The sequence below is a fragment of the Carcharhinus amblyrhynchos genome, chromosome 11, assembly GCF_965287045.1.
Source record: "Carcharhinus amblyrhynchos chromosome 11, sCarAmb.v2.hapA, whole genome shotgun sequence".
Classification (NCBI taxonomy): domain Eukaryota; kingdom Metazoa; phylum Chordata; class Chondrichthyes; order Carcharhiniformes; family Carcharhinidae; genus Carcharhinus; species Carcharhinus amblyrhynchos.
Window position 1 is genome coordinate 9344114 of NC_137334.1, and position 19050 is coordinate 9363163.

At 44.2% G+C, this 19050-nt stretch overlaps 1 protein-coding gene across 2 annotated transcripts in view; it reads right to left on the reverse strand.

Moving 5' to 3' along the window:
- Window positions 1-19050, reverse strand: part of LOC145349910 (receptor tyrosine-protein kinase erbB-4-like) — a 1005257-nt gene that overhangs the window by 216172 nt on the left and 770035 nt on the right. For both annotated transcript variants that reach the window (XM_080198569.1, XM_080198568.1), the window contains exon 20: window positions 11965-12150. In XM_080198569.1, coding sequence (XP_080054695.1) covers window positions 11965-12150 — 186 coding nt within the window. The remainder of the gene's footprint in view (window positions 1-11964; window positions 12151-19050) is intronic.

Consider the following 19050-nt stretch of genomic DNA (forward strand, 5'->3'; position numbering starts at 1 on the left):
AATAGAAAAATTGTAAATGAAATTAGAAGGCAGGCAAAACAAAGGTGAACATCAACAAAGCTTATAATATGGAATAATGTAAAAAGACAAAGTTAATGGCATTCTACCTGAATGCACACAGCATTTGTAACAAAGCAGATGATTTAAAGGCTCAAATAAGTGGCAAATGGGTTTGATCCAATTGCCACTATGGAAACATGGCTACTGGGTGACCAATACTGGGAACTGAATATTCAAGGATATTTGACATTTAGGAAGAACAGGCAAAAAGGAAAAGGATGAGCTGCCACGATGATAATAAAAGATGGGATCAGTACATTAGTAGGGGAAGATCTCAGATCAGAAGGACAAGATGATCTTGTTGGAAAAGAATCTTTAGGAAATGATCATAATATGATAGAATTTTACATATGTTTGAAAGTGAGATAGTTCAATCTGAAGCCAGGGCGTTAAACTTGAACAAAGGAAATGATGGAGGTATGAGGGGCAAGTTGGTGGAAGAGAATTGGGAAATCATTAAAAGGTACATCAGAAATGGACAGTTTTTACAAATTATGACATAGTTTACAGCAACTATAAATTCCTTCAAGACACAGAAACACAAAAGAAAAGTCAGTGAACTGTGGCTAACAAAGGAAGTAAAGGATTGCATGACAGTAAAAGAGAAAACCTATAAAGTTGCCAGAAAAGGTAGTAAACATGAAGTTTGGGAGCATTTTAGTATACAGCAAAGGAGGACCAAGAAACTACTAAAGGGAGAATAGAATAAGAATATAAACTAGCAAAAAACAGAAAAACACACTGTAAAAGCCTCTGTATGTACATAAAAAATGTTTTGCTAATGTGAGTCCATTATAGGCAGAGTCAGGAGAATTTATAATGGGGAATAGAGAAATTATTATTTTGTCTGCCTTCACTGACGAAAATACAAGAAATCTCCCAGAATTAGTGATTCAAAGGACTAGGGGGAATGAGTAATGCAAGGATATTAGTAAGAAGGTTGCATTGGAGAAGTTAATAGGGCTGAAGGTTGATAAGTCCCTAGGACTTATCAACCTTCTACATTCGAGATTGTTGAAAGTGGTATCTATAGAGATAATGGATGCATTGGTGATCATTTTCCAAAATTCTCTAGATTCTGGAACAGTTTCTGTAGATTGGAAGGTAGCAAATGTCACGCCACTACTTAAAAAAGGGGGGAGAGAGAAAACAGAGACTGCATACTTGGTAGCCATAGATCAGTTGTAGGGAAGTGCTGGAATCTGTTATAAGATGTAACAAATGGACACTTGGATAATAATGATCTGATTGGATATAGTCAACATGGATCAAATGGAAAATCATGTTTAATGAACCTGCTGGGGCTTCTTGTAGATGTTAGCACCAGAATTAAAAAGGGGGACTTAGTAGATGTACTTGGATTTGGATGTCGTATACTTGGTAGACATGATAGATGGAATATAAAGTGGAAAAATGTGAGATTATCACTTTTGTATGAGGAACAGATGTACAGATTGTTGATACTATTGGGGAGGGTTTAAACTATCTTGTCAGGTGGATAGGAATGTGAGGGTTAGCTCAAATTGGAAGGAGGTAAAGTTGGTAATGAGGAAATAGAAAAATTATAAATGAAATTAGAAGGCAGGCAAAACAAATGCTAATAAATTAAGAAATGTAGATGCACAAAGGAAAACTGTGTACCCTTAACAAGTTACTGAAAGCCAACATGCTGGTGGAGTGAGCAATTAGGACCGTTAACCTTTATCGCAATAGGGTTTGAGTTCAGGAATACCGAAGTCTTGCTTGGTTAGAAGTCTTGCTAGAACCTTGGTTAGGCTGCACCTGGAGTGCTGTATACTGTTTCGGTCCCTTTATCTTGGGGAAGGATATTATTATTATAGAGGGGTGCAATGAAGGTTCACCAGACTTCTCCCTGGGATGGTGAGAGTGGCTTGTGAAAAGAGATTTGGGATACAGGGCCTGTGTTCTCTATAGAGTTTTGAAGAATGAGAGGTGATTTCAGGCCAGATACAAGTGAGATGTTTCCTCTGATTGGGGAGTTGTGGATCTCGAACCACGGGATCCAATTTCAAAATAAGGGGGAAGCCACTGAGGACTGAAATTCTCTTCCCCAGAGGGCTGTGGATGTTCAGTCACTGGGTAATTTAAAGCAGAGACTAACTAATCTAAATATCAATAACGTAAGGGGATATGGGGATAGTGCAGGAAAAAGACATGAAAGTGGATGATCAGCCATGATCCTATTGAATGGCAGAGCAAGTTCGATGGGCTGAATGGTCTACTCCTGCTCCTATATTCTGAAGCGTGGATATATGGTTCTGAAGCATCGAAGGACTTTGAAGAGAGGCTGAATAGACTGGGTTTGTACTCGTTGGAGTTTAGAAGGATGAGGGGGGATCTTATAGAGACATATAAGATAATGAAGGGGATGGACAGGGTAGAGGTAGAGAGATTCTTCCCGCTCAGAAAGGACAGCAGGACTAGAGGGCACAGCCTCAAGATAAGGGGGGGGGGGGCAGTTTAGAACGGAGTTGAGGAGGAACTTCTTCACTCAAAGGGTGGTGAATCTCTGGAATTCTCTGCCCGTTGAAGTGGTGGAGGCTACCTCGCTAAATATATTTAAGACACGGGTAGATAGGTTTTTGGTAGGCAAGGGAATTAAGGGTTATGGGGAGAAAGCGGGAAAGTGGAGCTGAGCCACTTCAGATCAGCCATGATCTTATTGAATGGCAGGGCAGGCTCGAAGGGCTAGATGGCCTACTCCTGCTTCTATTTCTTATGTTCTTATGTTCTCCGCTCCAATGTTTTTAAATGTAATCCTAGCTATCTAGCTCCAGGCATGCAGCTGATCCGAGAACCAGGTATTGACAAAGATAATAAATTGTGAAGTCTGCTTAAAGAAACGAATAAGGGAGCCTCTTCATTTGACACAGTCTGCAACTCAAGTGTCAGCCTTGGTTTAGTGGGTAGCTCTCTCATCTTTAGCTCACACATAATTGTGGGTTTATAGTTTCACTCCAGATATTGATCACATAATCCAGCCTGACACTCCTGTTCAATGCCAAGGGACTGCTGCACAACTGTAGCTGCCATATTTTGGATTAGATATTAAAAAATAAAGTTTATTTATTAATCACAATCAGTCTTACATTCACACTGAATGAATTGTGAAAATTCTCCAGTCGCCAGACTCCTGTGGGAGAATTTACCATGGCCAGGTTTCACAGGTTTTAAGTTGGTCCGCCTTGTTGTCCAACAAGGGGCATACACGTCGTACTTGGGCTGCTCTTGATTGTTCAAGATTGGCCTAGTGCTTCATGTCGTTAGTGTGTGCTTAAACTGGACAGATGCTGGGCAAGACGACAGCTCAGTGACTATCACTGTTTGCTGTGCTGACACATGAACTTGGGCCAGTGTCTGTGGGAGTTGCGCATTCTCCCCGTGCTTGCATGGGTTTTCTCCGGGTGCTCCGGTTTCCTCCCACACCCCAAAGATGTGCTATTAGGCTGATTGGAAGTAATAAATTGTCCCTAAATTAGTTTCCCTCAATGTGGATGGCCATAAAACAATAGATAAGGGTCATGGGTGGAGGGGGGGGACTGGTAGTGTTAAAATGGCAGCGCGGGCTCGTTGGGCTGAAGGGCCTGTTTCCCGGGCTATTTTTGTTCTTTGTTCTTTTGTTCTTTGTTCAATGCACCCAACCAGCACATCTTTGGACTATGAGGGGAAACCAGAGCACCCAGAGGAGCAACCATGCAGATACAGGGAAAATGCGCAAACTCTGCACAGACAGTAACCCAAGCCAGGAATCAAACCCAGGTCCCTGGCGCTGTGAGGCACGGTGCTAACCACTGTGCCAATGTGTCCCTCCCCCCACCTCAACTGCGACACTGTCTGTTCTTTCAGATGGATGTAAAAGATCCCATGGTGCTTTATAGAGATGAGCACAGGAGTTTTCACTGATGTGCTGCCAAGATTCATGCCTCAACCCGCACCATTTAAAAAAACACAGGGGAGCTGGACATCACCTCGCTGCTGTTAGTGGAAGCTTGCTGTGAGAACATTGTCACATTTCCCAAATTACAGCTGTGGCTACTATTCAAAAAGTGCTTACTTCTCTCGTGCTTTGGGACATCTTGAGGTCATGAAAAATGCTGTTCTTACTTGATTCAAATTATCTGACAATTCAATTTTCTAAGTACTGAGAGTGACAGAATTCTCAGGAGTAGGCTCGATTCCTCAGAACTACCTGAAGGCAAATATCAATTTTCTCAGCAACATGGAGATTACTGGGGCAGAGCTGCCTCTGTGCTGGTTGCTCCGGTGACATCCTCAGCAGGAAGCATCCCTGTGGCCTACAGTGGCTCCAGATCAAATATTGAGACCCTAACTATACAAACTCCCAGAGCCATGGTTTGGACTGGGCATGCAACTTACAGTGTTGCTTTGTGAGGACTCAAGATAGAAAATGATTCTGAGACTAGTTGATAGAACCACGCCCACCACTTTTTCCTGTGCAGTAATCCTGAGACACATCAAACTAGAGCAGCCTGACAGGAAGAGATTTCAGTCAAGAGTCTATAAGCTGCAAAAGAAATTGATATGTCTATCCATCATTTTAAAACAAATAAACCTTGTTTTATCCAAAACACATACTGGAGCTGAGTTCCATGAACGAAACACACAAGCTGCGCCACAATTTTTATAAATTTTAATATAACTGTCAGAGGTCGGAATTCTCCAGCTGTTTATACCCTGCTGCCGCTGCCAGTGAGAACCTGACGCTCAACCAAATTTTCGTTCGCTGTAGTGGGACTGGAGAATCCCTGCTACAGGCAAGGTTGGAGAATCCAGTCCATGGAGTCACAGGGTGGAATTTTACAAGATTGATCTTAAGTGTCCAGCTAGTGTGAAAATGGGAGAGTTCCTAATCCGTTTTTTGGGCGTGATTTCACACCCAATCTTATGCAGTTAGACGCTGAAAAAATGGTCTAGACCATTTCTAGCTGCTGCAGGCAGAGGGCTGGGCTTAATTCACCAGCCAGTCTGCAGAGGGACCTCCAATTCTGCACATGCTCAACAGCAACTGCAGCGGTCTGACAGACAAGAGAGCTTATGGCCCCTGAACACAGCCGCCACTGCCCACCCCACCATCTTATCCAGACGGTTCGGACTCCTGCCCCTGATCTGATCCCATTGCAGATTGTGCAGAGGGCCCCCTCTTCCCACCATCCAATCCCGTCGCAGAGTGCACAACAAGCTCCCCTCCCCCTTCCAATCCCATTAGAGAGAGCGCAGCCGCCACCTCAATCAGGTCCCCTTCATGCCCCATCCCATAGACTCTGCCCTCTGACACTGCCCCGTGGGTAGTGCCAGCCTGGCACCTTGGCATTGCTCAGGTACCAGGCTGGCGATGCCAAAGTGTCAGGCTGGCACTACCCAAGGGCACCCCCTCTTGTCCTCGGCCTTTCCAAGGGGGCCTTAATGGCCTCCGGTTCCACTGGTGAGGCCAACACGACTGTTCACCGCTCGTGAGGGGAGCAGGTGTTTTCCTCGCCAGAGAGAACCTCACCTGGTGAGACCATGAGGGCAAAATTGAGTGCTGGGCTCACTAACCACATGGAAGTCAACATTATGATATATGTAAATGAATTATTCAGTTTCTCACACAAAATCCGGCTCTCATAAAATCGCAAGAGCCAGGAAAGTGGCATAATCCTGATTTCTCATTTCTTGTGTGATTTTACTGGCTCGCTCCACTCATTGATGAGTGGGATGAGCCAGTAAAATTGAATTTTCTCGCATAGAAGGAAACCATTCAATTCTTCATGTGTTGGCTCTTTAAAAGAACTAGTCAATGAATCCCAATCTTCTGAAACGTTCTCCTCTTGACAGATTTTCCAATTCCCTCTGGAAAGTTGCTACTGAACGTTTCCAGTGCCCCTTCAGGGAATGCTTTCCAAAACGTAACAATTTGCTGTGTTCCCACCCTTTCAGAGAATGCTTTCCATAACTTACTGTGCAAAACATTCTCCCCTTCAACAATTTCTCTAACTCCTTTCGGAAAGTTGCTACTGAATGATTCCAGTGCATTTTCAGGAAACTCTTTCTGGAACATTCTTCCGTCCATTCTCTTAAATAATGCATTAACTTTTTAGGACCAAGCCAAGAAATCAGAAGAAAATCTTTCTGAAATCGAGACAATGGCAGTGGGAAAGCATGATGCTGTACTTCCAGAATCAGCTTGACACAGTGAAAATGGTGCTTCTTATCAGTTACTGCTGATTTGAAACCCGAATCAAAACTAGTTACTGAAATGACTTGAGATTGAAGTCTCTCTCAACCAACTAAATTCATACAGTGCTATTACTGAAATTCAATTTACGGTTTATACTGCACCATAAACTTATCTGTATTACTTTGCCCAGAACTAATTGTTTAACATGCTTCTGTCACAGAGAAAGCTTCACAACGCCTTGAGCACATAGCATTGATAAATTGCTCTCATTAGACAAATCCTCTGTCCGGTAAATCTATGATGAAGTGCTGTGCTCCACAATAGACAAGGGCTGCTAGGAAAAGAAAGACCTTGAACTCTTTTGACTGGAGCCAGAAAAAGGACTTCAAACAACTTATTTTCAAAACCACGATCAATCATTCAATGTCCCAGGTTGCTGCAGTATTGGTTGTCCGCGATGGACCCATTTCACCGATCCGGTCCCGAAGAATTGTGCCATGAATGACCTGCATTCAGCCAACCATCAACCCACCACTGGGGAGAATAAAATCTGATAAGCATCTGAATGAGTAATCCTTTGGCAGCAGTTCTTCATTACTGAATAAAAAGAGAGCAATCTTTTCACTCATCACCATCCAACAAAACAAAGGGGTCAATTTCATTGTTGGCTCCTATTTGGGTGACGGTCCAGGTCAGTACGGACACAGCTCTCTATATAGAGTCATAGCTCTGAATCTGGTATTCTACTAATCCAATTTCATTTACTTTGTTCTCTGTTCTAATTCTACCCTCTGCATCGACAATTTTATTCAATAACTTGATGCCTTATTTCTAATCCCTGTACAAATCTGCACTCTCTGATAACTATTTGTTTATTTTATACCCTGCAGTAAACTAACATCGTATTCACTAATTCTGTGAAAACCAAATAGTCATTCTGCACCCAAATTAACTCTTTCCAAGTATTAACTAACATCATTCTCTATACGAAATCAAATATATATCTGTTCACTTTGGTACCTCTTTCAATCTCTGTTCCTCGCTCTAAGGGCGCAATTTTATGATTTTCATTCTAAGCGCTGAATCTGGGCGCAAATTCAGATCCAACTTGGAAATCTGCTTTCAGGCGCCCCCATACCTACATAGCCTGAAAAAAAAGACCATAGATCTGAATCATGCTGTGGGCGGGGCTTAGCATGCACAAAATAATCAGAGCTTTGAACTGCGCATGTGCAGTCAGGAAAAAAAATTGAAAATTGCACCGCTGTCACATCGCTCCCAGGCTGCAAAAATAAAGCGGCCTGGGGGTGATGATCTCCACACACATCACCCCCACCCCTAGAACGTAACTGTCCCCCTTATTCACCCAGCGCTCCCCCCCTCCCCGCTACTCAGGCCGATCATGATCCTCTGCCCCCTTTCCCCCCCACAGATCGTCTGCAGAGTGGCAGCGGACACTAGCCCCCCCCCCTCCCCCCCACCAGAGATTCACTTAGCTTCCCTCCCAGTATATTTCACATATTCACAGCCAAGCACTTTGACTATTTCAATAATTAAGTGCACATGCACTATTCTAACTGTGGAATCCCTTCTCTCTGCTGCCTGTACTTGCAAAATTCACCGAGGTACATATCCAGGCCTTTATTGAAGTTGTGTAATGAAACATGTAGGTGCGTGTACCAATAACCATTGCTTGATTCAACAGCCTTTGCAATTGTGTTTAGCAACAGCCAATTTGCAGTAAATTCTAAGATCTGCATTTCCAAGTTTAGAAGAAATTTGGGAAATGGTAATAAGACAATTTCTATTTCTTCTGAACTTGCTGGTGTAGGGGAAAGAAACCACATTCCTGGCAAGTGAAATATAATCAAAGTAGCATTTATAACAGGAGCGATCAGAATTAGAAATGTAATGCAATAGAATTAAGTCACCCCTCCACCGCCCCCCCGCCACCAGAGAAACTTCGGGCTCCTCTACCCCCTCCACCAGACAATGATCTGCCTCCTCACCACCCTCGCCCCCACCCTCCCCACCGCCACCAGACAACGATCAGGCCTCCCTCCTCCTTCACCCCCATCCACCAGAGATATATCTGATCCGCCTCCTCCTCCCTCCCCTGCCTCACCACAGAATGATTTGATCAGCCCTCCCTCCACCGCCCCCTCCACCACCACCATCGATCTGAATCAGAGAGCCGTCGGAAGCTCTGAACTTAGCTCTTCAGAAGCTGAAGTGCCCAAAACAGGTCTTTTCCGAACATGTCTGTTTTTCACCGAATGTGGATACGCGAACGCAATGGTAAAGGGGAAATGCTGCTAAAGTTGGGCAAGCAGTTCATTAATGCAAATACATTTAAATCGCCGTTGCGCCTGTTTCGGGCACGAATTAGATCGCAGTCGTTTTCGGGACTCAGTAAAGTGGGCGCGGATCACATCAATAGCCTCATGCCTGACTTTACCACGTTTTTTAGTAAAACGGGCACACGCAATGGTAAAATCAGGCCCTAAATCTTTCATGGGTGTAATTCTCCCAGTCATTGTGCTGCTCGATTAGCACAGCGGGCCAGAAAATATCAGTGGAGGGGGCCTATAATGTGATTCATCACCAGCGTCCAGCCGATCATGACTCTCCCAGGCCTTTTTACAAAGCACGATCATCTTTGCACCGGAAATCAGCCTGAGGGTGATTGCAATATGGAAATCAGCGTGGGGTGGGTGGGGTGGGGGGATGGGTGATTGATGGGGGGGACCCGCTGCAGACTCTGCATTAGGGATCGGTGGAGTTAGGAGGGAGGGGGTGATCAGGGCTCGACATGGGGAGAGTGGGGTCTGGCTGGCCATGGTAGGAGTCAGCCTGGACATAGGGGTGGAGAGGCATCGGGAGGCCAGAGATTGGGAGGGGCGAGGAGAAATTGGGAGGATGGCGATCAGGGTGGGGGGTGGGGGTGGTCGGGATGGTCAGGAGGCCGGGAATCGGGGGGTGAGGAGACATCAGAAGGCTGGCTATCGGGGTGGCGGGGGTTGCCGGGAGACATTGGGAGGCCCAGGACAGGGGGCTGAGGATGCATCAGAAGGCCAGCACTTTTGGGGGGGGGGGGGGTGGTCAGTGTGAGCGCGCAGATCTCCCCACTTGCAGGTCGGCGCATGCGCAGTGGCCCACTTAGTACACTGACCCCTGGCTCTCTGGCAGGTTCAGTCTCCGCATCCCCTCAAATACTGAAGTAAATCTGCAATGCACAGAGTGGAATAGATTTCCGGGAATTCATTCCACTCAAACTGTCCAAAAAAAGGGCAAGAAATTCTCCCGTATTCCTGCCTGTTGAGCACTTAGTTTTTTGAGGGAAGAATCACCACCCCACGCCCTCATCTCGCTGTTTCCCGCACTGACTGTTTAAGCTCTCTGTTCCCCGCACTGACTGTTTAATCTCTCTGCTTTGTCCTTTAATTGACCTTGGAATGGCAATCGGTGGTGGATTGCAACTCTGTACCCACTTTCCTGTAATGTAGTGTAACGCGTCTGTTTTGTCTGTCCTTTCTGACTCAGCCAGGGTGCAACTGAAGAGCCAAAACATGTCTACAGCACAAGCAGCGAAATGTAATCGGAGGGGAGTAAAGGTCACCGCATTAGCTGTCATTTGGCAGGTGAGTTCAAGGGGCTCACTGATAAAAAGATGTTTCAAGGGTACATGGTTGGGAAGTGGGGCTGGAGATCTGAACATCAGCAGGGTGGTAGGAGTGGGTGATATTGGGCCATCTGGTTTGCGGTGGCATGGCATCCAGCCACCCGGGTGGGGAGCTGGGGTGGGTGGTATTCAACCATTTGGGTGGTGGTATCTGGCCGTTCAGGTGGAGGGGGAGTGGTATTCAGCCATCTGGGTTGGGGTGGGGGTGGTATCCAGCTGTGTGAGGGGTCGGGGATCTGCCCGTCTGGATGGGAACTGTTATCTTGCTCTCTGGTGGAGGGGGTGATTGTGTTAAGCAACTATCCACATGGACGGGATGGTGTGGTATCTGGCCATCTGCAGAGAGCGGAGGATGCAACATGTGGGTTACTTAGGGATGCGAGGTATTCAACGTTGGTGAGTGAGTCAAACATCAGTACATTGGTGGCTCATGGGGTGGAGGGACTTGGAAATCAGGTAGGGTGTGGGTGGCAGTGTAGGTCCAGGGAATGTTAGATCACAGAGGGGCTATCATTTAAGTCAGGTCAGGAGGGGTGTCTCTTAGTTTGAGTTAAAAGGTGGTCAGGTGATGGGGGGAGGCAAAGGGGTGACAGGCAGGTCGAGGGTGGGAGTAGTAAGGCCGGTGGGGGGGTCAAGCCTAGTCAGATCCCTGGGGTCAGATTGACAGGGTGAGGAACCCCTTGATGATGCGGAGGTGGAGAATGCCAAGGAGGTTAGAGTCCGGTCAGTGTGGGTGTTGTCCTGTGCATCTGGATGTTTAAAATAGGGTGGCACAGTGATTAGCACTGCGGCCTCTCAGCACCTGGGATCCGGGTTCAATTCCCAGCTTGGATCAATGCTTATGGAGTTTGCACATTTTCCCTGTGTCTACAAGGATTTCCTCCGGTGCTCCGGTTTCCTTCCGCAGTCCAAAGATGTGCGGGTTAGGTGCATTGACCGTGCTAAATTCTCCCTCAGTGCACCCGAACAGGCGCCAGAGCATTGCAACAAGAGATTTTCACAGTAACTTCATTGTAGCATTAATGTCAACCTACTTGTGACACTAATAAATAAACTTTAAACTTAAACTTAGCTAGACAGTCAGTGCCAGGGGGCAGTGCCAGGCCATGCCTCTCTCCCCTGGGGGCTATAGTCACCTTTGTGCCAGGGTGTCCCCACAACAAATTCACATCAGGGTGAATCTGTTGTAAACAACATCAAATTTTGAAAATATGTCTAGGAATCAATATCTGGCCGGAGGCTGATAATGATTTTAAAATTAATGCAGATGCATTAAAATGAGGTTTACAGATGTGAACTTCATCATGTCACTGGCACAGGGTGAGGAAAACTGTGTGTAATATACTCATATCCTGTCCCTCTGTATCTGCACCCTGCCTCTCTATTAAACAGCATGCAGTATACCCACATCCTGCCCCTATTAGACTGTATGTAGTTTACCACATCCTGTCCCTCTATACCCACACCCTGCCCCTCTATTACGCAACGTGTAGTATATCCACATTCTGTCCTTCTCTTAGACAGCATGTAATATACCCACATCCTGTCCCTCTATCAGAGAGTGTGTAATATGCCCACACCTTACTCCTCCATTAGATAGTGGAGAACATACCCATGTCATAACCCTGATCAGACAGTGTATATCAAACCCACATCATGCCCCTATCTCAGACAGTATATTAGGTACCCACTCATACTCCCGCTAACAAACATCTCATTACTCAGAAAGTTGTTGCTATGTGGTGTAAAGCAATAAATATTTCTTGCTCATGTCATACATAAGCCGATGTGCTTTGCCCTTGACCTCCTTGTCTCTAAATCCAGAACGTCACAGAATTGGCTAAGCCTCGAAGTTTGCAACAAAACGGGTACATTGTGAAACATAATCCATACAGTTAAAATGAATTTTTTATTCCTTCTTGTTCAGGCATAGTTTGAAGTTAAGTTGAATTATATGGAACAGTGCAATTAATATTTCCCTCTCTGGCACCTCAGTTTTTATAGTTCTGGGGGAGTCTCTTACCTTTGCAATCTGGACACACCAGTTCAGTAGCAGCTGAGAGCCAATGTTGTCCTTATGTTCACGGACATAGTCCAGTAGACAGCCATGGGGCATCAGCTGTGTGACCAATTGGATCGTGGGACTGAGGCAAACACCCAAAAGGCGGACGAGGTGTGGATGGTCCATGCTGGCCATTATCAGGGCCTCCTGTGGGGAGAAACAATCATGGGAACTATTAAACAGAAAGATACATGTTAAACTTTATTTTCCCTGAATGATGTACACTATTCAAATAGTCATTTTATTGACACCACTCACATCAATACAACCAGAAATGGCAAGGATGCTTTGCTTCTGGGCCCTGCACTTAGACACCGATCAGATGGAGTCCAATCAACCTGAACCTGCCTGATCTAAATGGATCAGGTCATTTACATTGTCCAAATGCTCACTTGAGGAAGGAGAGAGGAAAATGGCAATCCTGAGTGAGATACAGGGAGTAGGATGATCTCTGTGGATCCAGGAAAACCATTTTTGTTCCTTTGGCCCCAGCAAAATCAGTTTCACAGCAATTGCTTTGGAATTCTCATAGCGGCTTCCAGCGGAATTCTTATTTGTTTGTTTCTGTTGACATGTTGGAACAAGAGGACAAACTACCAGCACCATAGCTACGAATTAGACATCAGTCTAATTGCATTTAATATGATTTGTTTCTATGTTAAAGGAAAACATAATGGGATTTAAAATGGGCACATCTCCAGAATGTAAAGGCTTCCATCCTTGGGCCTGGATTTTCCACCCCCCTCCTCCCCGAAACAGCTTGTTTTCCACCAGTGGAAGCAACTCACCATTGGTCGCTAGCAGGATCTTACTGCCCTGGAAAGTCTACGGCATTTTGTATGACTCACCCACCCTGCCACTCGGGATCCCTCTGCAAGGAATTCTCTTCAGCAACACTGGAAAAACCCAAGGGCGGGAAAGGCTGCAAATTCCCAGGATTAGATGCTAAAAAATGAGGAAACTTGCTGATAGTTAACTGTCATTTTGCAAAGGTTTCTGGATTTGGGAACTGTGCTTTTAGATTGGACGATATCATGCTATTACTTGAGAAAGAAAAGAGACAGTAAGATGAGGACACAACACAACTATTATCAATTGAGAAGAAGCTACTGCAGGCAATTATCAGAGATACAGAGTGAATGAGCACTTGGACAAGTGTGAGCTGATCAAAGAGAGTCAGCATGGATGGGTAAAGAGTTGGTAAAATAGTGCAGTTGTTAACAATTAGGATGAGAGATCTGGGGGAAGGTGAACTCAAATCCCACACAGGCGGTTTCAGAATTTAATTTCAGTTTTAAAAATAAAATTGTCTCATATGTCAGCTCACTGTAAAAACCCAATAGTTAATTAATATCGTTCAGTAGAAATCTTTATTCAGCCTGACTCAAATTAATTCTGGTCTCAACATGGTTGACTCTGAAGTAATTTAGTGAGCAAGTCATTCATGCCAGCTCAGGATGGGCAATAAATGTAGCCACGCCAACAGTGCCCACATCCTGAGGATGAGTGATTATGTCAAATTGATCTCACTAAATATTTTGAGGTCATTAGCAGGGCTGACAGGAGAGTATCTATTGGAATTCTTGATATGGATTTCAGAAAGTGGCTCTTCCAACAGTTCCACACAATAGACTATCGAGATTGGCCTAGTGCTTCATGTCGTTAGTGTGTGCCTAAACTGGACCAGATACTGGGCAAGACGACAGCTCAGTGACTATCACTGATTGCTGTGCAGACACATGGATTTGGGCCGGTGTCTGTGGGAGTTTGCGCATTCTCCCCGTGCTTGCGTGGGTTTTCTCCGGGTGCTCTGGTTTCCTCCCACACCCCAAAGATGTGCTGTTAGGCTGATTGGCAGTAATAAATTGTCCCTAAATCAGTTTCCCTCAATCTGGATGGCCATAAAACATTAGACAAGGGTTGTGGGTGGAGAGGGGGACTGGTGGTGTTGAGATGGCGGCGCGGGCTCGTTGGGCCGAAGGGCCTGTTCCCCGGGCTGCTTTTTGTCCTTTGTTCTTTGTTCAAAAAAAATCATTTGATTGGGACATGGGTTGCAAATTGGTTTGGAGGTAGAAGACAGAGGGGAGGAATTGGGAATTGGAGCAACAGTAAGCCATTCAGCGCACTGGTCTGCCCTACCATTGAATGAGACCATGACCGATGTGATATAATCCCCAACTTCACTTTCCTGCTTATCCCCAGATCTCCTGATTCCCTTACTGATTAAAAATCTGTCTTCTTCAGCCTTGAACATACTTAACCACCCAGTCTCTACGGTAAAGAATTCCACAGACCCTTTGAGAGAAGAAATTTCTCATCTCTGTCTAAATGGGCAATCCCTTACTCTGAGATTATGCCCTCTGGTCCTACACTCCCCACAAGGGTAAGTAACCTCTCTGCATCTATCCTGTCAATCCCCCAGAGAATCCTATATGTCTCAAAAAGATCGCCTCTTACTCTTCTAAACTCCAATGACTAAAGGACCAACCTACTTAAACCTTCGTTTAAGCAAATCCGCGATCAAAGCTTCTCTACTACCTCCAGTGCCTTTATATTTTCCTGACATAAGGGGACCAAATTTGTTTACAGTATTCCAGGTGTGGGCTAACTAATGCTTTGTATAGTTTTAGCAAGATTTCCTAATGTTTATACGCCATTCCCTTTGAAACGAAGGCCAATGTTCCATTTGTCTTCCCTTTTATCCGCTGAACTTGCATGCTAGCTTTTTGTGAGGACTGCAAATCCCTCTGTGTTGCAGCTTTCTGCAATCTTTCTCCATTTGAATAATACTCAGCCCTTTTATTCTTCCAACCAAAATGCATAACTTCATATTCTCATACATTATATTCCATCCACTCACTTAACCTGTCACCATCACCACTTACTTTCCCACTTAGTTTTGTGTCATCTGCAAACTTGGCAATAGTGCATTCACTTCCCTCATTCAAGACATTAATATTGTAAATTGTGGCCCAGCGCTGATCCCTGTGGCACTCTGGTTATATGCTGCCATCCCAAAAATGCCTCTCTTATCCCAACTCTCTGCATTTTATCAGTTAAATCCTCTATCCATGCCAACATACAACCCCAACACCATGGGTTCTTATCTTATTAAGTAGCCTTCTCTGTAATACACTATAGAATGCCTTTTGGAAATACATCTACTGGTTCCCTTTATTGATCCTCCTCGTTACCATCTCAAATAATACATCTGTCAGGCATGATTTCCCTTTTCATGGGGCCATGTTGACTTTGCTTGATTAAATTATGGATTTCAAAATGCTCTGCTATTACATCCTTTATAAGGGCTCTAACATTTTCCAAATGACAGAAGTTAAGAGAACTGGTACTTAGTTACTTATTTTTGTCTCCCTCCCTTTTCGAATATGGGTGTTACATTGGCAGTTTTCCAGTCCTCTGGGACTTTTCCAGAATTTATAGATTCTTGGAAGATTACCATGGAATCATAGAATCCCCACAGTGCAGAAAGAGGCCATCAGGTCCATTGAGCCTGCACCAACTCTCAGAAAGAGCATTCCACCAGGCACTTCCCTCTGCCATGTCCCTGCAACCCCATGCGATTACCATGGACAATCCACCTAACCTGCACATCCTTTGACTGTGGGATAAAATCAAAGCTCCTGGAGGAAACCCACACAGACACAGAAAGAATGTGCAAACTCTACACAGACAGTCACCCAAGGCCCAAATGTAACCTGGGTCCCTGGCACTGTGAGGCAGCAGCGCTAACTACTGTGGCATTGTGCTGCCCATACTACCAGTGCATCCCCTATCTCTGTACTTACTTTCTTTAATGTTCTAGGATGGAATCCATCGAGTCCAGGGACCTATCGGCCTTTAGCCCCATTATTTTTAGTGTTTTTGTTAAATATTTTTGAACCAAGAAATTTTCCCCACGGATCAGTTCAGGTTTTTAGCATGTTTATCAGTTACTTGGATGAAGAAAATAGAAAGTTTTTCATCCAAGTTTGCTGTTAACAGCAAGTTAGGAGCCATAGTAAATTGTGTAAGTGGAAGAGGTTAAAAAGCGATGTAGGCCGGTTAAGTGAATGGGCAAAACTGGCAGATGGTGTGCTATAATGAACTGTGAGTCCATCTATTTTAGATCCAAGAAAGAAAATTCAGACTATTTTCTTCAGGGTAATAAGAGAGTGGGACAGTGGGAGGTATTTAGGCATCCCTGCACATAAAACACTAAAAGCTGGTGCACAAGCACAGACAATAATCAAAAAGGTTAATGGAATTTTAGTTTTTACTCAAGATGATTGAAATGAAAAGGGGAGGAAACTATTCTTCAATTATACAGCTTCTTGCTCACACATCATCTCAAGTGGAGCATTCGGTTTTGTGTATTACACCTCAGGAAAGATTAACTTTGGAAGCTTGAATAGTTGATTTCTGAGGTCAGTTTGCATATATTTGTCCAAAACACCTTGCGCTCAGAAGGTCAAAAGGTGATCTCATTGAGGCGTTTAAAATGATAGATGGACTTTTCCTTTGGAGGGAAATGCAGAACAATGGAACTGAATCTGAGTTCCCACCACCTTCCTCCTCCTGCACTCCCCACCGCCGCCCCCACTGATGACTATGAATGCTGGGCATTGGGAGCTTTTGCAACCAAAATGGATAGATTTTTGTTCCATGAGTGGATTAGGCAATCTAGAGAAAGGACAGGTGAACTGAATTAAGTGACAGATTAACCATGATCGAACTGAATGACAGATGAGGGTTAAGGGGCTGAATGGCCTTCTCCTGTTCTTATGTGCCTTTAAGCTGCTTGGTTCTATCTCGGCGAATTGCTGGTCACCAATTTTGAAGTGTGCTTGAACTTTGAGGTGGGTGGCCCAATCAGCCATGGATGCAAAGTTTCTTTTTCGTAAATTTTCATTTGGCTTCTGCCTCATTTTGGAACAGCAGCTGGAAGTTACCAAATGAAAATTGCCTATTCTGAGCAGAAACTCAATATTTGGCTATAGCCAGAAGGGTAAGTGTCTAAACTAGATTTAAGGAGCTTTTCCCAAAATCTCCATTTGTTGAATGAAATATTTTGGAACACCCAGATTAATGTCACCTAGTCACTTTTTGTGGTCAGGGCCTTCCTGTGCCTATTGTTCTCACTATAGGGATTTTGTTTCCTTACATGAAACGTACATTTACAAATTGAAACAACTTGCATTCATATAACACCTTTCACGATCACAGGACATCCCAAAGCACTCAGTAATTTTTGAAGTTTAGTCAGTGTCTTGTCGGAAACGTGACAGCCAATTTGCACACAGCAAGATCCCACAAACAGCAATGAGATAACAACCAGATTATCTGGTCTTTTGCTGACGGATAAATATCCACCAACCCAGCAGGGAGAACATCCTTCTACTTATTCAAGTTAGTAATTTTTATGTCTAGCTGAGAGGGCAGTTAGGGAATCAGTTTAATGTCTCATTCAAAAGATAGTGGCTAGGATTCTCCATCCTAGTTTGTGGGTGGGGATAATCTGGTCCCGCTGCTGTGAATGGAGATTTGGCTGAGTGCCAGATTCTCCACTCGTTGGCAGCAGTGGTGGGGCATGCAAGACCGCAGAATTCCAGCCAATATCTCCGACTGTGCAGCAATCCATCGGAATAAATTTTCATATCTCTGGAGTGGGAGCGGAATCTACATTCCTCCAACTCAAAGAGGACAGTGCTACTGAATCAAGTGGCTCAGACAATACTGCACTCACATTGATTCTCAGGTGCTTGGTTGATTTGCAGAGAGGAAGTTCTCAAGTTCACTGCACAACATGAAAGATACCAGAGCGAATTCACTGACTATATCCCCGGATCAGACACAGCGCTGAATGCGTTATTAAATAAAAGGTGTGATGGAAATGCAAGTTGTAGAGGGTGGGAAGTTAAACGTGAGGAATTTTCTCTGTAATTCTAACCTTACCAATTCAGCTTGGATTGTAATGGAAAGTTGGAACAGAAGGAGCTTATTTTCTGATAGATGTTCCAGCCTCATAAAACTAAAGCCCTTTAATCTATAATACAAATCCGGAATTTTGGTTCTACGTTAAGATTAAATCGCAATAATTTAGGAAGGTTTTCAGATGATGATTCTAAGGGGGGGGTTTTGGGTAAATGTAACACTTGACTGCATTCCTGTATTTAACCTGATTAACATCTACAGAGCACAAACTGAAGGTCTATCATGTCACTTGTAAATGCAATGTATTCCCAAGTTCACTTATAATTAAAAGCTACTCTATGGAATACTCCTCAGTTGGAAGACAGCGACTGCTGTTGTATTATTTGTGGTTTTATTGCTGCCATTGTGGTGAGCCGTATGGTGCAGGCTCTTAGTTAATTCTTTCACTGCTGATTTTCTGTTTTACAATCTAAAGTAACAATCTACAGAAACTTCAGTAATTTAAGTAATTTCACAGTAACTTCATTGCAGTGTTAATGTAAGCCTTACTTGTGACTAATAAATAAACTTTAAAAGTTTAAATCATTTGTTTCAAAACGTGAAGCTGTCCAGTTACTCCTGGGAATGTGTTTTCATGTGTAAGTGTGTGTTTTTGTTTGTGTGTGCTTGAGAATTTGGGTGCATTTGAGAGCTGATGTATTTTTTTTGTATGTATATGTATGTTTGTGATTTTCTTTTATTCTTTCATGGGATTTGGGCATCGCTAACTGGGCCAGGATTTACTGTCCTAACTGCCCGCCATTTCACAGCACTGAGTCTGGAGTCACGTGTAGGCCAGACCAGGTAAGGATGGCAGATGTTGTTCCCTGAAGGACATTAGGGAACCAGATGGATTTTTACAACTATCAAAGATATGTGACCATTACTGAGGCCAGCTTTATAATTTCAGATTTAATACTGACTGAATTTAAATACTAGCAGTTGCCATGGTGGGATTTGAACCTCTATTTCTGTATCTGTACCCATAGATCTCTGTTTGTACGAGCGTTTTTGTGTGGTTATTAGAGTTTGTGTTTGAGTGTGAGTGTTTGCGTGCAGGTGTGTGTGTGTGAGCAT